The 23,168-nt window shown below is 41.2% G+C and overlaps 1 protein-coding gene across 1 annotated transcript in view; it reads right to left on the reverse strand.

Annotated features, from left to right (window-relative positions):
* Positions 1–18,724, reverse strand: part of LPGAT1 (lysophosphatidylglycerol acyltransferase 1) — an 80,283-nt gene extending 61,559 nt beyond the window's left edge. The window contains exons 1-2 of the mRNA XM_006887962.1: positions 18,713–18,724; positions 17,117–17,381 (exon numbers count right to left, since the gene is read on the reverse strand). Of these exons, the coding sequence (XP_006888024.1) occupies positions 17,117–17,354 (238 nt within the window). The 5' untranslated portion in view covers positions 17,355–17,381; positions 18,713–18,724. The remainder of the gene's footprint in view (positions 1–17,116; positions 17,382–18,712) is intronic.
* Positions 18,725–23,168: the final 4,444 nt, after the last annotated feature.

Genomic DNA, 23,168 nt, shown 5'->3' on the forward strand with positions numbered 1-23,168 from the left:
ATATTCAAACTAGCCAATAAGTACATACACAGCAGGAAACATTTCAAATTTAGTAATCTGATACATGAAACTTGAACAGCCTTGTGACTACAGTTCTTACTAACAGTACTTCAATGTTCAGTTTGCATCATATGTCTCTGTTCATCAAGTCAGCAACTGAGGTCCCTAACAATCTTTCTATTCTTAAAGGTAGAGTTCATTAGTTTATAAGGTCTAAAATTTAAAATAGCCCTAATGGCACAGTGGTTATGAACTCAGCTGCTAACCAGAGTCTGTTCTTTGAATCCACTAGAGAAAAATGAGGCAGTCTGCTTCTGTGAAAATTATAGCCTTGAAAACCTTGTGGGTTAATTCTATTGTCCTGTGGGATTACTATGAGTCAGAATTGACTCAACTGCAACGGGTTAAAGAGTTTAAATTCATCAGCAAAGTAACGAGTAATTGCAACTCAAATATTTTAAAAAGGAACATCATTCAGAAGAAAATAAGATTAAGACAAACGTTCATGAGTAAAGCAGGCCCAAAAGACAGACAAGAAAGAATCAGTCAAATGGAACATACAAGAAGGCAGTTATTACTCAGCTCCAGCAAACTGCTGTCAGGTCAAAACAAAGGCCTAGTATTGCTAGACTCGTCACTTCTCAAAAATAATTAAGAATGTTGATTTTTTTCCCACATTTTTGTGAAATCTCTAATTTTGAGATACTAGCAATTTTCATTTTTAAAAGTGCACGTTTCAGAGTCTCCTCACAACCATTTTGGGCTTTTCTTTCTTTCCTACCTTTTCTTTTCTCTCCTCCTGTCTTTCGAATGATCTCGCTTTCTTTGTGAATGCTCTAGATGTCATCCAACAGTGCATCAAATTTATTCTTTATTTTATTGGTTTTCATCTCCTCACGCACACACATTTTGTTTTATAACATTAATCATAACTATACACTGCCATTATGTATGTCTTATAAAATACCAACGCTCTCCCTTTCCTTTCACTCTACCTACCCACCTACTAATTTTTCTCACTCTCCTACCCCTCTCATGCCCTCAGGCCTGCACAACTGTTTCTGTGAGCAAACCTTTCCCTAGTCTTCCCCTCAAGCATTCAGTTATGTATGTTCTGTTCCAGATTGTTAACTGCACTACACACAATGTCCACTGGCCATTCATTTCAGAATGACCTTCCCTTCGCCTATTACAATACAGTGTTCATTAACTATCCACTCATTTCCTGCTCTCCTTGCCCTCCCTCATATGGATTTTCAGAGGCAGTTAATCTCATGGGAGGAGATTGCCAATCAGAACCATGTGCCTTCAGGATTGTGGTGAAGTTTTTTACCTCTAGGCCAGAGATACAATTTTTAAAAACTCTTAAACAGGGCTAAGACCAACCTAAAACTCATAAGCTACTGAAAATAACCACTAAATTCTAAGAAGAAACTTTTGAAACAAAACCTAAATAGTGAACAAACTACAGGTGATCCTTGAAGTTTTCAAGGTCCACAGAACAGAATCTAAAAATGTAGTATTATTAACTTAGATTTCTTACTGATTACAACATCTTCCATTCATTTTGGTGATGCTTTCTTACTGTAGTCAAATGGGAAAGAAAGTTAACTATATCTTAACCATATTCCACTGATACACAAATTAAGAATCAAAATTATTTGAGAACCAATGGAGGAAAAATTTTATACACACATATGAACTTGGTGGTATACTCCGTAGGGTGCTTGCTCCCTTGCTAACCCAAAGGTCACTCCTTGCCAGCGCTTCTATTCTACTAGCACGTTCTGGGAGGGAAAGAGGAGCAAGTTCTTTCTATGTGATTTACAGCCCCAGAAAGCTGCTAGGAGATCAGCTGTTCATTCTGATTTGATAGCAGTGAGTTGAATTGATGAATTTAAGAGAAGTTGTGAAGTTAATGAAGTCACTACCACTAGGAAGAAAACCCAATGTAGAAATCCAAGAACTCCAATACATATGAAAATTACAGGAATAAGAGAAATGAGCTGGCAGAACTCAAAACTGAAAAAATAATGAAAACCTCTATAAAAAAAAGAAAAATCTCAAAGGAGCTAATGAGAAAAGCCATTGCAAAAAACATAGTAAGAGACATTAAAGATGGAAATAAAAATATAGGAAAAGAGTATAAAAGATTTAAAAACAAATTCATAAATACAAAAGGCCTATAAAGGGATATCCAACATAATGTAGCTAGAATCCTTTGAATTCCTGATACATTGTGTGCCTTTTTAATATTTATATTTATTTATATTATAATACTGAAACCCAGGTTTTTTTCTTTTTTTATGTTCTAAGGATGAGGAAATATATGCAAAATGTCTGTACTTAAATTTTAACATCAATACACAAAAGCAAAAGAGCATAGTAATATAGTACCAATCAAAAAGCACATTGCAGTTGGCAAATCTGCTGCGAAGCACCACTTTAGTGTTTCAGAGCAAAATTTCATCTTGAGGACCAAGCAGCATCTGATCCAAGCCATGATATTTTGAGTTACCTGAATTGCATGAAAAAGCAGAATGAAATATTGATGCGTCTGAATCGTGGTGTTGTTGGTGATGACTGCTGAATGGACTGCTAGACGTACAAAAACTTTTTTGGAAGAAGCTCAGCCAGAATGCTCATTAGAAGAAAAATAGTGAGACTTCATTTCATATCCTTTAGACATGTCATTGGGAGAAAACACGCCCTGAAGAAGACCTAAGACAGTACGCTTGGCAAAGAAGAGGATCAGTGAAAAAGAGCAAGATTCTTTTTCACTGAATGGCTCAATGGCTGCCAAGAGTGAGCTCAAGGACCAGCAACAATTTTAAGGGTGGCTCAGGACCCTGCTGTACACACAGGATCACTGTGAATCAGAAACACAGTGACACCTAATAGCAACAGCTTGTAGGAAACTCTGAGGTTGAAAGGAATTAAAACAGAGTTTGATTTTTTAAAAAAGTTAGCTAATACTACTACAAAGATAAAAATTCCAAGTTAACATTGCTCAAGACTTTCAAATATAAAATTACCAATATATTATCCATGTTAGAGCTAGATACCATACAGATTAGAGCCAAGAAAACCCATTGGGACTCAGTTCTGGAACATTCACAGGGTCGGAGTCACAAGTGGCTTTGGGGGAGCTCTGGTGGCCTAGTGGTAAGGAGCTGCAACTACAATCCCAGAGGCGCACGGTTCGAATCCACCAGATGCTCTGCCGGGGAAGGAGGGACAATCTCCTCCTGTACCAGTCAGATCTGATCTGACTGTACACTCACACAAAAATAATAAAATAAATTAAAAAAAAAAACAACAAGTGGCTTTGTTTCTCATTCTTTAAGCTCCTTATTTCCTCCAGGTTCCTATCTACCACTGATGAGGAGTCCTTCCCCTCTTATCTCAGGCAATATCTCTATGACAGCATTATGCCATTATCATGTCCTCGCTGACCTCCAGGAAAAGGCTGCTGAGATCTGCTTAATCAACAATTATGCCTTAAGCAACTCATTATCTCCAGAAGGTAATAAAAATGCATTAAATAAATAAAATTGTTCTGTGGGTCTTCAAAGGCAGTTAACTGCATGGGAGGAGACTGGCTATCTTTCTCCCACAGAGCAGATAGCAGATAGCCCCTTACCACTAAGCAAGTTCCCTATACAAAATGATGGGTAAATAGTAAAATAGAAGTTATTGAAACAAAAAAATGTTGTAGAAAATATATACATACATGAGACACACAATCTGGTTCAGAGTTAATATGGTGCAGAATGCAACTGGCTTGCTATCAGACTCTTTAGGAAAGTTAAGACAGAGCTGGGACCAGGAAAGAAGAGATACCAAGCAACACTTAGATACGTATCAGGCAATCTCTATAAGAGTCAGACAATAAGCTGTGCTCTGGTGGCCCAAGAGATGCACTGCCAGCCCAAAGGCATACAGTTTACATCTACAAGCTGCTGAGGGAGAAAGAAAAGCAATCTCCTCCCATGTAACTTATAACCATTGAAAACCCACAGGTGGGTCAGTTCCATCAACTACACATGACAACAAGGAAGGTTAAAGAGAAGAGCACATCCCTGTAAACAGTTTGAGTCTTGGTACACACTGAACAGGTAAGGATCTCACTTCCCTTAGTGAGTAGAAATGCTAAAGCTAGATTCCAGCGAGCTCTTCCCATTAGACAATGTCTTTAAAATGGCACTGACAGTGCTCAGTGAAAAATAGTCTGCAGCACTACCCAGAACACTAATACAATTCTGAGCTCTTCTAGTTTATTCCAAAATCTTTATTACTTTTTTAAAATGTCTTAACACAGTTCACTAACTTTATAACTCAAATAAACAAACTTGAATAAATACATTAACATTTTCTCCAGAATTTTCTAATAACCTTTTTCTTCCACTCAATTTGTATACCACCCAAAAAGACTATCAAGTAAAAAACAAACAACAAACCATTGATTATGGTCCAGCCATGGCAGTTATGTTGTTATGTGCCATCAAGTCCACTATGACTCAGACCCTATAAACAACAGACCTGACTCGACCTCTTCTGCATCACCCTCATGATCTCCAACATGCTCCAGCCCATTGTTAAAATCACTGTGTCAATTCACTTTGTTAAGGGTCTTCTTACCTTTCTCTGACCCTTTCCTATGATGTCGTAGGAGGAAGTTAAACCTGCCATCAGCTTTTCCTAAAGCTACTCAAGCAAATATCTAATGTAAGGAATAGTGGGTTTGCTAAACAAAAGAAGTTGATGGCAAGTGTCCTCTCGTCTTGGGACCTTTCCAAGGAGACCCTTCTAGCATACAAAGCTTCCACTTACAAGGAATATTCTTATTTTATTTTATTTTATACTGGTTTATTTATAAAGTTCATATATATTGCTTTTTATGCCAGATCTTTACCCTTCCAATCACCACTACACCCTCTCCATCCATCAAATTGTGCAACACTATGATTAATGCCCCCCTCCCGGCCCACCCTCAGCCTTCTGCTGCCACTCTCCCCTCCCCACCCCCCTTGGATCCTCATACTTGTTTTACAGTAATATTTGTCCTTATGGGACTGAGTTCACTTAGCATAATGTTCTCTTGTCCCTTCCAAGTTAGGTAGTAATTGACAAAATCATTGCTCCTGCATGCTGCATAGCATTCCATCATGTGAATGTACCCTAATTTCTCAATTCAAACCGCAAGAACTCAACAAAAAAATTGTTAGAGCTAGTAGACCAGTTTTGTAGAGTGACATGACACAAGATCAATATACAAAAATCAGTGGATTCCTCTACAGTAACAAAAAGAATTCAGAGAATTCACTATTCACTATTCATACTGCTGTTGTTACTGATTGCCTGAGCAAGACTCATAGCAACTCTATGAACAAAAGGCCTGAAGCTCTTCTACAACTATCAACATTTATCAAAGTTCATAGTTTCTGGAGGCATGTTATTTAGGAAGTGGTTGCCACTCCTGCTTCTAAACCTGTCATAATACGTTACTGTTGTTATGTGCCTACAACATATAGCGACCCTATGTATAGTAGCTCTGCACCCTTCCCCGTCTTGTGTCAGTCTCACTAATTCCGACATACCAAACCCCACTGCCCCAGCCACTATATCAATCCACCTCATCCGGGGTCTTCCTCTTCTGCGCTGTCTGTCCACCCTTCTAACGTCCTTCTCCAAGGATCAATCTCTCCTGGCCACGTGCCCAAAGTGAGGCAGAGCTTCGAAATCCTAGCCTCCAAGGAGAGACTTGGTCTTACCCTCTCCAAAGCAGATCAATTGGTTTTCTTAGCAGTCCATGGTATGTTCAAGACTCTTCTCCAGCACCACAACTCTATTCTATTTTTTTAATGCCAATAATACCGAATCATATATTCCTTTTATACAGTTCTCCCTTGTCTGTTTCAATGTCATGTACATTATTTATCCCTTCTTTTCTTAAGTTTCTCCCCAACCCCCATGTCAGTCCTGTTTTATAACAGTAGTATTATGCAGTATCTGTCCTTTTGTGACTGAGATATTTCACTCAGCATAATGTACTCCATGGTCACTCATTTTGTATAATATTTCATAAGTCCTTTATTTTGCAGTGCTGCACAGTATTCCATTGTGTGAATATACCACAGCTTCTCTAGCCATTCATTTGGTGATGGGCACTTGGGTTGTTTCCAACTCTTTGCTATTGTGAACAAAGCAGCAATAAACATGGGTGTGCATATATCGGCTTGGGTGTCAGTTCTGGTTTCTTTAGGGCTATCTATTCTGTCATCCTTAAGTCACTGTCCAACTCTCTGAAGCATAACAAATAACTGAGAAGACCATGGCCTGGATTAGGCACACCTTTGTCTCCAGACTGACTTCGCTCCTCTTCAGCACTCTGGAGAGGTCCATGACAGATTTTCCCAGTGCAATTTGTCTTTTGATTTCCTGACTGCAGGTGTTAAGAGTGTTGATTGTAGATCTGAGAAAGCTGTAATTGCTAACAACCTCAATCTCTTCTCCATCTTTTATGATACTGACCAGTGGTGAGAATCTTTGTCCTCTTGATGTTGAGCTTCAATCCATATTGAACCCTTGACCTTTTGTAGCAAGTGTTTCAGATCTTCAGTTGCAACAAGCTAGGTTGTGTCATCTGCATATCTTAGGTTATTAATGAGTCTTCCTCCAATCTTGACGCCACACTCCTCCTCATAAAGCCCTGCTTCCTGAATGATCTGTTCTGCATACCACAAAGTGAGATACCTGGGAGTGAACCTAACTAGAGATACAAAAGACCTATACAAAGAAAACTACAGAACATTTCTGCAAGACACAATAAAATACCTAAAGAAAGGAAAAATGAGCCCTGTTCATGGATAAGAAGATTCAGTACTGTGAAAATGATAATTCTACCAAAAGCAATCTACATGTTCAATGCAATCCCAATACAGATAACAAATTCATTTTTTCAAAGAGATTGAAAGGGAAACTGTCAAGTTTATTTGGAAAGGAAGGAGACCCCAATAAGCAAAGCACTTCTAAAAAACAAAAATGAAGTGGGAGGCATAGCACTCCCTGACCTCAAAACTTACTTTCTTAGCAGTAGTAACAAATCAGCTAGTCTGGGTACAGTGACAGGCACAAAGACGTAGAACAGAATTAAGAACCCAGAAAGACCCAGGTTTCTATGGTCAACTAATATTTGACAAGAAATAAAACATATCAAATGGGGAAATGACAACCTCTTCAACAAAGGGTGGTGACAAAACTGGACTGCTAACTACAGAAAGCTGAAACAGAATCCACATCTCACACCATATACAAAAATCAACTCAAAGTGGATCAGAGACCTGGGAGTAAAACCCAAAACCATAAAGTTCATAAGAGACAAACTGGGATCCAATTTAGACCATCTATAGTATAAAGAGAATGTCAAATACAGCCATAAATGCACAATCTGGAAAGGATTAAATTGATGAAAAAGACCTTCTAAAGATTAAATTCCTGTGTGCATCAAAAATCTTGTCCAACAGAGTGAAAAGAAAACCTACTGACTGAGGAAAAAACACTAGGCAACACCATCTCAGACAAGGGTCTTCTATCAAAAGTTTACAGAATCCTACAGGACTTCCGAAAGAAAAAAAGACTGATAACACAATTACAAAATGAGCAAAAGACATGGAAAAACCTTTCCCAGAGAGCGATATTCAGACGGCTAACAGACACAGAAAGAAATACTCAAAATCACTGGCAATAAGAGAGATGCAAATAAAAATCTGTGGCGAAGTTTAACAGAACAGCAAGTAATAAATGTCGGAGAGGATGTGGCAAGATAGGAACTCACTCATACATTCTTTGTGGGATTATAAAATGGTACCACCATTCTGGAAGGCAGTTTGGCACCTACTAAAAAAGCTGAACATAGAAATTCCATATAACCCAGCTATTCTACTGCTTGGAATATACCCCAAGAGAATGAGAACTGAGGCACAAATGGAGACTGGTACACCAATGTTTATAGCAGCATCATTCACCATCGCAAGAACATGAGTATTTTTAAGCTGATGGCTCCAGAATCACTCTTGGCACCAGCTGCTAGGAAATTAAAAGACGTATTGCGATGGAAAAGTCTACGGTTAGAGACCTCTCTAAAGTACTGAAGAGCAATGATGTCAGTCTGGAGACTATGGAGTGCCTGATACAGGCCATGGTCTTTGTAATCAGTTGTTATACATCAGAAAGCTGGACGATGACTAGGGAGGAAAGGAGAACTGATGCCTTTGAGCTGTGTGGTATTGAAGAAGAATACTGATTATCACGGACTGCTTAGAGAACAAACAGGTTTATCCTGGAGAAGGTGAAGCCAGGCTGTTCCTTGGAGGCAAGGATTCTGGAGCCTGTCTGACAGACTTTGGACATGTTGCAAGGAGGGATCAGTCCTTGGAGGACATCCTTGGAGGATGTCATGCTTGGGAGAGTTGAGGGACAGCAGAGGAGAGAAGACCCTCTATGAGATTAATTGATTCAGTGACTGGGGTAATGGGAGTAGGTATGTCAGAGACAAGGATATTAGCACAGGAAGGTCAAGGACACACATAACAACACAACAATAAGAGTAGGTGTGTCAGAAACAATAAGATTGGCACAGAATAGAGCAGGGTTTAGGGCTGTTGTACATAAGGTCACTAGAGCCATAACAACAAATTCTGTGTAAAGAGATTTTAATGAAATGTGTTTGAATGGAAAACAATGGCTTTATCAAAATAAATGAATGAAAACAATACAGTTTTACCTTCTCAAAAAACTTCTCTGAACTTTGCACATTTCCACCTTATTTGAGGGTGGAGGTTAATTTATCCCAAGATGGAAATAACGTATTCAGTTCAGATACTATCTTTTGATTTGCCCTTGAAACATTAGGGCAAAGGAAGCATAACACTATTCCTCAACAGATGTTTATATTGCACTTTCCACAATGTGATAGCAAACAATCTTCACGACCTAATAAGCTGGGGTTGAACAACTCCCAATGTCTCTGAAGAAATACTTCCCAGACAAGACATAAAGTTAGCAACAGGTAGGAAATTCCTTTTCATCTGTGTTCACAGGCACTGTTCCAGCTTTCAGAATGAAATCAAGTACAAGAATGTCCAACAATCAACATACAAGAACAAAAGGGCAGCATTTGTCTAAGGATGAATCTCAGAAGGCAGGCAGAGACAGGAAGCAAGGCTGGAACTAAGAAGAATGCCATTACAGAGGGGAAGGTGCAACCAATGCCACCAAATAGGATGTGTAGGAACAGCTGAAAGAATTTGTTTGGTAAACTTTTACTCCGAGTTTTTTAAAAGAAAGTAAGAGACTATTTAACCAAGTTAGTAGGCTCAATAGCATCACCATTTCCCATCCAGAAAGCAATTGTGAGTTGGGGTTCCTTGAGTATTTTTAATATTTAAAAAAACCCACTTGCAAAGTTTCCCTCCAATTTAGAGACAAATTTATGGAACTTTATGGAATGACTATATCCTCAAAAATAAACTGCTTGTGACTAGAGACGTTAAGTCCTTTGTACAAAGATAAATAGGGGTTTTTTTCTAAGCAAAAGGAAAAAGCCATTCTTTTTTTAAGACCAAAAAAAAATCTCCATCTTTATGAAGACATGTTACTAAATGCCACTGAATCCATTTTCTACTCACACTAACCCATGTCATAGAGTAGAACTGCCCCTGAGTGTTTTCTAGGCTGTAATATGGTTTTTATTGTTCATAACACTGTGTTTCATAATATTCTTCATTCACACTGTGTTTCATACAATCATCCACATGTATTATGTTTTATATAATTAATCACCATTGGACCATGCCCATGCCCATTATCCTGTCTTCTCAGGACTGGAAAAAGCCATTCTTAGCATTTATTGGCTCTGTCCAATAAATAATTTCCAACAGAGGTTTACTATGATGAAAATGTTATCTCAGTTGTCTAGTACAATAGCCACTTGCTATATGCTGCCACTGAGAACTTGAAATGTGGCTGATGCAAATAAAGAACTGAATTTTTTTTTCTTTTATTTCATCTTAATTAAAAATGTAAATGGCTATATCTGGCTAGTGACTCTCCCATGAAGCAGTACAAATTACAAAATCAATTTAATTCTTCAACAGCAAAACTGAGTAATTAATGTTTTTGAATGAATGTCAGTGGCACAACATACTAATACTTAAAATTCCGCTTAATAATTAATATCTAAAGCCAATAGGGTCAGAAGAGGGTTTTCAGCAAAACTTCGGCAATTATCATTCTAAAACATGAACCTAATACTAATTTTCCATCTGTGAAACTTCACAGTTTCAGAGAAAGGGAAAAACGAAAATAAAACTGGTCCTTACTCTTCCCAACACAAAGGGAATAAATGAAACATGTAATCCATAAAAGGATAAACCCCAGATACTTTATTGGTAAATGTACTCAACTGGCTTTGCTTTAAATCTAGCTAGCTATAGCTTTCAAACAATCCCTTCCTACTTTTGTTTGGACTCTGTGACTATGTTCTGTTGTGAGCATACCATGACCACACACTCTAGAATTAGGTAGTCTACCTAAGGGAAAATCATTTAAAGCACGCCCATTTTTAAAAGTCTAACCACGCCCCCCAAAAAATGTTTTACACTCAACAGTCTGCATTATGCAGATGACACAACCCTGCTTGCTGAAACTGAAGAGGACCTGAAGCGCTTGCTGCAGAAGGTCAAGGACTGCAACCTTCAATATGGATTGAAGCTCAACATCAAGAAAATAAAGATTCTCACCAAGGGGCGGATTGGCAGCATCATGATAGATGAAGAGATTGAGATTGTGGACTGCTTCCGTTTGCTTGGCTCTAAAATCACTCTTGGTACCAGCAGCCAGGAAATTAAAAGACAAACTGCATCGGAAAAGTCTGGGGTCAGAGACCTCTCCAAGGTACTGAGGAGCAACAATGTCAGTCTGGAGACTAAAGTGTGCTTGATACAGGCCATGATCTTTGCCATTACTTGCTATGAATCAGAAAGCTGGACAATGACTAGTGACGACAGAAGGAGAATTGATGCCTTTGAGCTGTGGTGCTGGAGAAGAGTACTGAACATACCATGGACTGCTAGAAGAACAAACAAGTTTTTCCTGGAGAGGGTGAAGCCAGGCTGCTCCTTAAAGGCAAGGATTCTGAAGCTCTGACATACTCTGGACATGTTGCAAGGTGGGGTCAGTCCTTGGAGAAGGATTATCATGCTTAGGAGGGTGCAGGGACATTGCAGGAGAGGAAGACCCTCGAGATAGATTGATTCAGTCACTGGGTAATGAGGATGGGCGTGTGGGAGACAATAAGATTGGCAAGGGATAAAGCAGGGTTTAGGGCTGTTGTACATAGGGTCACAAGAGGGCACATAACAATAACAATAAATACACTTACAGACATGGTTTGTGGTTAGGTTTCAAAGACCAAGTCATTATACGAAAACTGGCATTATGCAAAAATGGATGCTGATCACTGCACCTAAACCCCTCACCTGCCACCACAGCTTCCAGAAGGGAAGGGCTACCCAGCCTTCCAGAAACAAATTGTTTCAAGCTCTTATCTCTCCAGCCGTGGGGTTTGTTTCCTCTCTTTCCTTCTCATCATCATGTTTTCAGCATAGGTGGTACTGGATCACCCCTTCAATAACAAAACACCCTTAGTGGCTGCACTGACAGTCTGGTGCTGCAGTGAGAGTGCAAGCTGTCTACTGAGTCCCTCTACTGGCCCCTTGCCCAAGTGTCCCCCAACTCTTGCTGAGAAGCCCTGCCTCCCTCAACCCTCATGTTCCCATAACAATAATCCAGCCAGAACCAGCCCCTGTCTTTCACCTTTAACTGTAGTTGTTACTGGCCATTCACTTGCTGATCTACCTTTGTGCAGGTTGCTTGCCCTGACCTCAACAGGGCTACCCAGGAAAGGCATCAAGAAAGCATTTAGGGGATGTCATCTGATATGGAGTCCCATAGGCCCTGAACACCTGAGTGTCCCTTCTCAGGACTCCTGACTCCTTCTGACCATGACTTGGTCATTTCTACTGCTCATTAAAACTGAGCTGGAGGATAGATCCCAGGGTTCTGCTTCCTTCCTCATCTCAAAGGTGGGCCACCTTCAGGAGACAGTCTGTTGCCACCACAACCTGAAGCCCTGATGGTGATAGAAACCACAAGGCAGTGTCCTGTCCCCACTGGCCCCACTCTAGCACCCCCTCCACACTGCCTAGCACGCCAATGACTTTATTCCCCTTCTCTCTCCATAGTATAATACTATACAATACAAGCTACCTTTCCACCTGCACACGGGGTCTATTGGTCAGGGTTCGCAGCATTTGTTACTACTGGACATGTATCTTTAACATCTGAAATACAGAACATTTTTCACTACTGTTATAAAATATCAGATGAGATAGCCAATCAATGACGATTAGGATTAGGCATACACTTAAATGAGACAAACTGGTCCAATTGTCAAAACGCAGCAGCCTGAAGATGAGCAGATGCTTCAGAAACACTAAAATATGCAGATCAGTGCCAAGACCACTTTAAAGCAGGTGGCAAAAGAAACTGAACAATTTCACAGTCAGCAAAGGAAAGATAACCCAAGAAAACAAGCTTAAAAGTGCACTGCAGCCATGCTGTGGCCCTAGAATTACTCGGACCTAAAGTAACACCAATGAACTCCCGGTAGAGTCAAGGTCAGTGCAAAATTCATTTTTTTCAGCTTCCTATCATGTTACTACTTATACTACACACATGTTCACAAATGTTTCCAAAATTATATTATATTTAAGTAGAAAGAATTCTATAATTATTATAAAATATTAAATGTAAATCTAAATATAATGTATAAAATATAAAACTGCTAGTGCCACAGAAGATATCTGGGGAAGTAAACTATAACAGCAAAGTAATTCTAAGACAGTACAATTCAGGTAAGAATTCAGCACCATAAAAACTAGGATTTTTCCCCCCTCTACTAATGCTTCTGCAAACACCATGTCCTAAAAAAAGGACTAGAAGCTCACCTACTGTACCCCAATGAGCACTGAGATATTAGCAGGACACATGACAAGAAAGTAATGAATATATTCAGGGACATCAACTCGTGCAGAATAAGAAACAGCATTGCTGGAAGGAGAAAAGGCAACTGGAGCAATTGAGCCAGCACTCTGACAGATCATGTCTCTCAGACTCTATGAAAGCTGTATGCTATCAGTCCTTTTCTCAGGTGTATGGACAAAATCTGCAGGTGGAGCCTGGGCAAGTAAGGGGAAGATAAAGAATTTTAAATGGGTGCAAAACTAGGAAAGGAATAACAATGAATGGAACCTTCTAAAGATTAAGTCCCAGTGTGCATCAAAATCACTGGGTTGTATATAATCTGATAGAAAGAGGGATGAGGGAAACTGTTCTAATTTGTATTCAAATTTTGCAAATAAACTAGGGGGGATTCCAATAGGGTGAAAAGAAAACTTGATTGGGAAAACTTCTGGCAATGCCCTCTCAAAGATCTCATAACAAAAGTTTACACAATAAAAGACATCACAAAATGGGTGAAAGACTTTTACAGAGAAAGACATTCAATGACCAAGAGACACATGAAGAAATGTTCAAAATAAATGCCAATAAGATAGATGCAAATCGCACCACAACAAGATAAAGGTAAGTAATCCAATAGAAAAATGGGCACAGGATATGAACAGGCACTTCACCGAAGACGACATTCAGATGGCTAACAAGCACATGAAGAAATGCTCAAACCCTAGCTCTAAGAGAGATGCAAATTAGAACTATGAGATATCATCTCACCCCAGTCAGAATAGTAAAATTTAACAGAACAGCAAGCAACAAATGCTGGTGAGGTTGTGGAGAAACTGGAACCCTGATTCACTGTTGGTGGGAGTGTAAATTGGTGCAACCCCTGTGGAAAGCGGTATGGTGCTTTCTCAAAAAGTTGCAAATAGAGATACCATTTGACCCCGCAATACCACTACTGGGAATATACCCAGAAGAGACCATAACTGACACCCAAGCAGATATATGCACACCCATGTTTATTGCAGCTTTGTTCACAATAGCAAGGAGTTGGAAACAACCTAAGTGCCCATCAACAAACAAATGGCTAGAGAAGCTGTGGTATATTCGCACAAAGGAATACTATGCTGCATTGAAAAACAAGGAACTCATGCAATATTACTCAACATGGTTGACTCTGGAGGACATGATGCTGAATGAAATATCCCAGTCACAAAAGGACAAATATTGCATGATGCCACTGTTGTAGAATGGGACTAACCTCGGGGTTGGGGAGAGACTGAGTAAGATGGGTTCAATAATGTATACTGCACTGAAACAGGAGGGAGAAAACTATTTAAAAGAGATATGTGACTAGGTATTTCTGTCATGACAGGAGTCTAGAGCGATGGCTACATGGTGGAGGGGACCTGGGGGAGGGTTTGTAAAACAATGAAAGAATCTTCTCTTTTACTTTTCCATAATTTTTGACTCATGTACTTTTAACTTGTTAGTTAAATTTGTGTTAGTTAAATTAGTTAGGTTGCAACACCTCCATGATACATCTTCAAGGATATGAACATGTACGGCTAAGCACAATTAATAACAGTGCATCTAAATTCCAAAATCAATCTCCATAATAGTCTATGTGTTTCCTACTGCCAAAGGGACCCTTTAGAGTAGTGAGAGAAGATCTTCACCCTGAAACCCACAGTGTCCCTTTTCAGCAGGAAGTAGCTAAGAGAATACACCATCCCCTTTTCCTTATGAATCAGGGTGAAGTCTCTCTCAGGGAGGAGTGATAGGGAATGGCAAAGGACACACTGACAAAGGAGATTAATCAGAACTGGCTTTGACAAGCACTGTGGCAACTGGACAATTAAAACAGACATTCGGAGGGCAGGGGAAGAACAAACTGGGGAGGAGGGTAGAGAGAATGGTGCAGCAATGAAGGAATGAAAACCCAAAATCCCTGTAAATGTTCATTAAAACTAATAAAATTTAATTAAAAAAGATAGATGCAAATCAAAACTAAAATGAGATTCTATCTCACCCTAATATTTAACAGGACAGCAGGTAATATATTACAGAGTTTGTGGAAAGACTGCAACTCTCACACACTACTGATGGGATTATAAAATGGTACCACTCTGGAAGACAATTTGGCGTTTCCTCAAAAAGCTGAACATAGACACTCAGTATGACCCAACTATTCCACTTCTAGGAATATACCCTGAAGAAAACAGAACTGAGACCCAAAGACCTATACACTAATATTCATAGCTACATTATTCACAATATCAAGAAAATGCAAACAGCCCACATGCCCATCAACAAATGAATGGACATTGTGGTACATTCACACAATGGAACACTACACAGCACTACACAGCAATGGAGCACTACACAGCACTCAGGAATAAAGATTTCGAAAAATACTAAACAACATGAGAGAGGTTGCAGAGCATTATGCTGAGTGAACTAAGTCGCCTAAAGACAAATACTATTTTAAAAATCCAAAGATAACTAGTAAAAATGGGAATATAAGTTCAAAGGGGTAAAGAAATGAATAGGCAGGGGGACTGTGGATAGGGATGGCGTGGGAATCACATGTGGCAGAGAAGGAATTGGGAAAAATCCACTGGAGACCTGAAAAGGTGGGAAAATAGTAGGCATAGATCAATAGTGATTAATTTTACAAAACACAATGGGAATGACAAAATATGTGAAACACAATGTGAATGAAGGAATGTGTGAAACAAAATGCATATGATTTTCTGTATACAAATCAATAAAGAGGAAAAAAGAATTTTAAATGGAGATCTGCCCTGTTATTCAGACCTACCTCCTCACTCTTTCAAGCCAGGAACTCCACACTCTACTGACCAGTTATCTGCAGCATGATCTCTAAGGAACCTCCAGTTAGAAAATTCTCTGATAAAAGTCTCTACATCTAAGGCAAGTGTTGTGTCTTTGTTGTGTATTGTCACATCAGAACTGACCTAAAGCTGACTCTCCAGCAGGTTTTCAGAGGCAGTTAATGACATGGGAGGAGAGAGCCAGCTTTCACCCATGGAGAAGCTGGAGGATTGGAACTGCATGCCCTTTGGGATTGCAGCGCAGCTTGTTAGCACTTGACCACCAGAACTCCCTAATGGAAGTGTTGAAGTCGTTAGGTGTCCAAAAGATCTGAACCCTATTCTGTTCTATGCCATCCTCACACTTGACACCTACTGCCCATTGCAGAAATCACTGTGTGTCAATCCACCTAATTGAGGGGATCTTCCTCTCCTTCACCCACCCTCCAACTTTCCCAGCATCATCTTCTCTGAGGAATAGTTCCTCCTACCAACATTCCCAAGGTATGTGAGGCGATTCGAAGTGTTAGGAACCTAAACTCATGATCCTAACAATCAGTAAGGGAGTGCTGGTGACCTAATGTAAAGAGCTGCACTCCTAACCCATAGGGTTTGAATCCACCAGCTGCTCGAGGGAGAAAGATGGGCAATCTCCTCTAGTGCAATTTATAGTCTTTGAAAACACCCTGGAGGGTCAGTTTTGAGTCTGTTCCTAAATACAGAATTTTCAGAATAAATACAAGTTCTCAAAGTGCACATTTATAAACAGAAAATAAACACTGAGTTCTTAGTGCAAAATAGCACTAGCCATGTTTTCCAAAATTCAATTTAAAAGCAGAAATTTATATTCTGACAGATTCCTAAGGTAAAATATAAATTCCAGTAAACAAAAGAAACATACATAACAGAAAAGACCATTTTTTGAGGGGTTTGGTTTATGTCATTAACATAGTGCACCACTATATTAAATGAAAAAATCTAGTAGCAAAACTTACTAAGGTACTCTCATGAAATGACACTTCAGAAAACATCATGCTTCCTAATTAATTAGGATTGTGAAGACTAACTCAGTATAATTATTTTCTCAATCAGAGCATAAAGATCTTTAAATGCGCTATATATTAAATCATGGCTCCTGACTTAAGCATAACATTATAAATCTCTTCATTAGCATTAAACAAAAATGCTCTCATTCTTACCTGTATATCCAGCATACCATCCCCAAGAAGCCACAATTCCTAGAAGCCATTTATACATGATTCCTTCAATATACCAGAAGAGTTTACTGTCCAGCACCCGAAGAGGCAGAAGTATAATGACATAGAAGACATAGGATGGAAGAGCAAACACATTGTTGGCCACCATGAAGGCAAATCTCATCAGCGCTTTCACCAGGATCCAGCCCAGCCTCGGAGCTTCTTCCAAAGTCACAGCCATGCTCACACTGGATTCCGTCCCGTCTTTCTGGAGTGAAAGGAAGAATCGTTTAATACGGAAAACAGATTACACTCACATAAACAATCCCTATTTGGGGAAAACTGGCCCCAGTACAAAAAGAAAAGAAAACGGGGGTCCGATCTCTCCCCAGTGTAATACCTCGCAGATCTCTCCGGGAAATTCCAGAGGGGGACAGAGAGCGAGGGAGGAGGAGCCGCACAAGGTCAAGGGAGCTGTTCACAGAGGCACAGGCTATGTCATAATATATTTAGCAAATGATAATACAATTCTAACTAATCGGCGCCCAGCCCCGCACACTGCCTCACTGCACCAGCCTCTGTGGAGTTTTCAAGACGAAAAAGAGACCCCCTGGCTTCAGACACCTTCAGTGTCTCCAGACTGAGGACATGAGCCAAGACTGAAGCATGGTCCTCTCTGCAGCTTTCTCAGATACCGAGAACCCGGGAGCCTCACCACCCCCATTGCTGCACAGAGATTCATTCCTTAACCAGGGTCTCTTGCATTAGCGGAAAGGGAGAGAAGAAAGAAAAAAACAAAAACAGTTAAGCTGAATTTTTTCATTTGCAAAAAGAGGGTTTGGGTTCCCTTTTTCGGGGGGTGGGGGGAGACTAGAAAAAGAGGGAAAAAAAGTCAGAGGAGAAAGTGGGAGTAATAAGGTAAAAATGAGGAAGGACACGCGTAGGGGGAGGGGAGCGCAAGCCAGGAGGGAAAGGGTAAGGGGCTCCCGGGACATACAGAAGATCTCTGATCGGCCGGAGGCCCGGGCAGCCGGAGAAGGGATGGGGAACGGGGCGGCGGAGAGAACCGAGAGCCGCGCTAAGGGAGCGGGTGGCCCCCGCAACGGTTTACGTGGACGTGGAGGGGGTCGAGGCGGCAGGCGCGGCCCTCGCGCCCAGCTCACCTCGGCGGGCGGCGAGCGGTGGAGCGCTGGGGCGAGCGGGGCCGGGGACCAGCGAACGGGGGCTCTGAGGGGTGCGGTGGCAGCGGTGGTGGCGGCGGCGGGTGTCCCCGGCTAAGGGGTCGCGGTCATGGACACGGCGATGCCGGGCGGCACGAGCTGGCGTGCGAGAGCCCTACTCCCCTCACGGCTGCCTGCAGACAGAGGAACGGCGGGGACTTAAAGGCAAAGGCCGGACCTGTCACCGGGGCGGGTCCCACGGAGGCGGGCGGATGCCCTGCGCCCCCGCCTCCTCCCCGGGGCCTACCGCGCCCTTGTCCCTCAGGCCACCGCCGCCGCCTCCTCCCCGGGCCGCGCGACACCCTCTCTTCGTCCGCAGCGCCCCCCCGCCCCAGCTCCGCCGCCGCCCCAGGGCCTGCACTCCTGAGCTGGGGGTTACCTCGGGCTGGCCGGGCCCCGGCCCGGGCTGCGCGAGCCGGAAGAATGCATGGCCGGCGGCAGGGCCGGCGGAAGGAGGCGGCGGAGGGGCTCAGCCCCGCTCCGGCTGCGGCGCTGTCCGCGCCCCGTCTCCGGCGGCGCCCGAGTCTCGGTCCCCGGAGCCCGGCCGCGTTCTCCTGGGCTGGCAGGAGGGACGGCGGGAAGGAAGCGGCGGGAGCTGCGACTGCGGCGTAGCCGCCCCCAGAGCGCCCTCTAATGAAGGCGCGGCAGCCGCCGCCCGACCGCCTCGCCGCCGCTGCTCGCGACCCCGCGCGCTCTCGGGTCAAGGCCCCTGGGGCTGCCAGGCCGCTAGGCCAGGACCTCTCCAAGCCCAGGACCCAGGACAGGGTCACTCGGAGAGATCCACGAACCCTACCCCCACACCGGAGAGCTTTCGTCCTAATCCAGAGTCTCTTTCAGCTCAAACTGCTGCACTTCATTGTTAAGATTCTCTAGCCAAAAGCAATTCCTTGAACATTGAAGCTTAACATTTTTCTTTTTTAATGCAGTCGAGTCGCCTTTGTGGTTTTTCTTCTGAAATTCTCCAGAGTATTAAAGTTTAAGAGTTTTATATCGATCTCTTTTAAGCACCGGAGTTCTTGAGTCAGGGAATCACCTGGACCATTCAAGATCATTTCTCATTCCCACCCCACCCCTCACCTCAAAAATCTGGAATTTAGTTAGAATGAGTAGCAACACAGAGACATGGAAATTCAGTTAGCCAAGATGAGGAAAAGCACTTATCCGGGTTGTCAGGTACTGAGTATGTGAACAAAAACCGGTGGCCACAGGCCTCTTCTCCTGGAATTCTGTTGTTGCTCTTCTGTTTCAAAGATTGCACCACAAGAAGAGAAACAGCCCAACCACTACCCTAACCAGAACATCCTCAAATGACCTGCCCAAATTGCACCTAAATGGGGGACAGCAGTGTCATAACCTTTTAATCACATTTGTGAAAGGAGAGGGAGATGCAATTTTTACAAGTTTGCAACAAACTCTCCTGTTTTAATCAGCAGTCCTTCCTACTTTGAGAAAAATCATCTGTTTACTTTAGACCATTGGCACCTTTTTTAAAAAACAAAGCCAACAAAAAGAAACCACCAACAACAAACCTCTTTAGTTCCTCTTTGGCCCAGGGGATGTTATAAGGCCTACTTTTGACTTAGAATAGAACCAGGAGTGTTAATTGTAAATTGAAGCAAGATAAAATAGTTGACAGCTCCAGTCTTTTCTACATCTACCTTTTGGTCCATTGGTGAAGATTTTTGTCTTGATGTTACAGTGTAATCCACACTGAACGCTACTGTCCTTGATCTTCTGCAGCAAGTGTTTTAAATCCTCTTCACTTTCAGAAAGCAAAGTTGAGTCATCTGCATAATACATGTTGTTGATGAGTCTTTCTCTGATCCTGATGCCATACTCTTCTTCATAAAGTCTAGTCTCTCCAATGATTTGCTAGGCATACAGATTGAATAGGAATAGAGAAAGGATACAGCCCTGCTACATCCTTTCTTGATTTTAAATCATGTAGTATTCCCTTGCTCTGTCCAGACAACAGCTTCTTTCTTGGTCTACGTATTAGGTTTCACATGAGCACAATTAGGTATTCTGGGATTCCTATTCTTCTCAAAGTTAGCCATCATTTGTTATGATCCACACAGTCAAAAACCTTCACATAGTCAATAAAACACGAATAGATATCCTTCTGGTATTCTCTGCTTTCAGTCAAGATCCATCTGACATCAGGAATGATATCCCTGGTGCCATGGCCTCTTCTAAACCCAGCTTGGATTTCTGGAAGTTCTCTGTCAATGAACCAGAGTGCCATCCACTTCCTAAACAACATGCCTCTGGAAACTCTATGAACTTTGAGAAATTACAATAGTTATAGAAAGGCTTCAGGTCTTTTGTTCATAGGGTCGCTATAAGTCACGCTCAACTCGATGGCAATCAACAACAAGATTTTACTTCATGTGATATTAGTGATTTTTTTTTTTTTTTTTACCATTCCACTTTCTATTGGATCGCTGATTTGTAAATGGGAACAAATATGGGTCTCTTCCAGTCAGTTGGCAAGATGGCTGTCTTTCAGATTTTTTAGCATAAACTGGCGAGCCCATCCAGGCCTGCATTTATTTGTTGAAACACTTCAATTGATATCCCATCAATTCCTGGAGCCTTATCTTTTGCCAATGCCTTCATGCGGCTTGAACTTTTTCCTTCATCATCATTGGTTCCTAATCATGTTCTGTTTTCTAAAATGGCCCCATGTTGCCCAATTCATTTTGGTACAGTGACTCTGCATATTCCCTCCACCTTTTGATGCTTTCTAGATTGTTCAAGATTTTACCCATGGTGGGGGGAAGATTTTGCCCACAACATCATCCTTCAGTATTGCAACATGGGGCTTGACTTTGTTTTTCAGTTCTTTCAGAGTAAGAAATGCTTAGTGAATTCTTCCCTTTTGTTTCTTACTCCAGCTCTTTGCATATTTTGCTATAATACTTTGTTTTGTTTTCTCAAGCTGACCTTTGAAATCTGCTTAACTCTTTTAATTCTTTTTTATTTCCCCTCCCCTTTGTTTTGACTTTTCAATGATCTAGTACAATTTTCAGAGTTTATTCTGACATCCAGTTTGGTCTTTTCTTCCTCCCCTGTCTTTACAAGGACCTTTTTCTTTCTTTCTGGACAATATCCTTGGTGCTGTCACACTCCTCATCTAGTGTTCGATCATTAATGTTTAGTGTCTCAAACCTATTATTCCTGAGATGTTAGTTAAATTCAGATGGGATAGAGTCAAGATCATATTTTTATTCTTGTGGAGTTATTTTCATTTTCTTCAGCTTCTATTTGAACTTGTTTGTGAGTAATTGATGGTCTGTGTCACGGTCAGCACCTCACCTTGTTTTGACTGCAGGCATTGAACTGTCAACAATTTTTTTCCACAGATGTAGTCAATCTAATTCCTGTGTAGTCTATCAGGTGAAGTCCATGTTTGTGTCCCTGTTTGTGTTTTTTTAAAAGAAGATATTTGCAATGAATAGAGCTTTGGTTGTACAAATCCAATCATTCAGTCTTCAGCCTGTCTCATTTCTGTCACCAACTCCATAATTCCAAATATCAATCCTTCTTCTTCGTTCCCAACTTTCGCATTCTAGTCACCAGTTATTACTAGTGCATCTTGATTGCATGTTCTGTCCATTTCAAACGCAGAAGTTGATAGAAATTCTCAATTTCCTCCTCTTTGGGGGTTAGTTGTTGGTGCTTATTATTTGAATAACTTGTAGTAACAGGCTTCCTTGTATGTATACAGATAGTATCCTATCACTCATCATTAGACCTCTAGAGCTCCTTATTTGTCAAATTACTTTCCATTTATTATTAATATGGTTTTATTTATATATGCTATTTAAGATTCTCACCACTGAGCCAATTGGCAGCACCGTGATAGATGGAGAAGAGATTGAGATTGTTAACAGTTTCACCTTGCTTGGGTCCACAATGAACACTTTTGGAACCAGCGGCCTGAAAATCAAAAGACAAATTGGACTAGGAAAGTCTGCTTTCAACAACTCTCCAGAGTGATGAAGAACAAAGTTGTCAGTCTAGAGACTAAGGTGAGCCCGATCCAGGATATGGTCTTCACAATTACTTGCTATGCATCAGAGAGCTGAATAGGGATGGCAGAAGAAAAATTTATGTCTTTGAGTTGTGGTGCTGGAGAAGATTATTTAATTGCTAAGAGAACAAACAGGTCTGCCCTGGAAAAGATGAAATCCAAGTTGCTCTGAAGGCAAAGATTTTGAAGCTCCATCTCACGTGCTTTGGGAAATGTTGCAAGGAGGAACCAGTCCTTGGAGAAGGACAGGTTGGAGGGACAATTCAGGAGAGGAAAACTCTGGATGAGATGGATTGACTCAGTGACTTGGGTAATAGGGGCCGAGACTAAGAGATTGGCGATAGATAGGGCAAGGCTCAGAGCTATTATGCTTGGGGTCAATATGAGTCCCAGGCAACTTGATGGTCTATAACAATAGCATTTATATGTTTCAGTCATATTTTAAGTATATATAGCACAGAAAGACATATTTTCTTTTTATATTTGAGAACTTCCTGTGGAAGTTCAACTGATGTAAAGTGATGTGCAAATTCTGTTTCTTATAGTCCCTCTGAAAATTTAGGTTACAAGGTAATGAAATCTTTGACTTTTACTACAAATAACAAATACGGTGTAGGGAATTAAGGAACTCTGGTCGTGTAGTGCCTAATATATAAGGATAGTAACCAAAAAAAAATAAGGATAGTAACCGAAAAGTTGACAGTTTGAGTCCACCAGGTACGTGGCAGGAGAAAAATGGTCAGTCGTCTCCTCACATACATTTTACAGCCTCAGAAATCAGATGGAGGGTCACTGTGAG

The sequence above is a fragment of the Elephantulus edwardii genome, unplaced genomic scaffold (genome assembly GCF_000299155.1).
Source record: "Elephantulus edwardii isolate Elephantulus edwardi_28Jun2011 unplaced genomic scaffold, EleEdw1.0 scaffold00063, whole genome shotgun sequence".
NCBI classification, from domain to species: domain Eukaryota; kingdom Metazoa; phylum Chordata; class Mammalia; order Macroscelidea; family Macroscelididae; genus Elephantulus; species Elephantulus edwardii.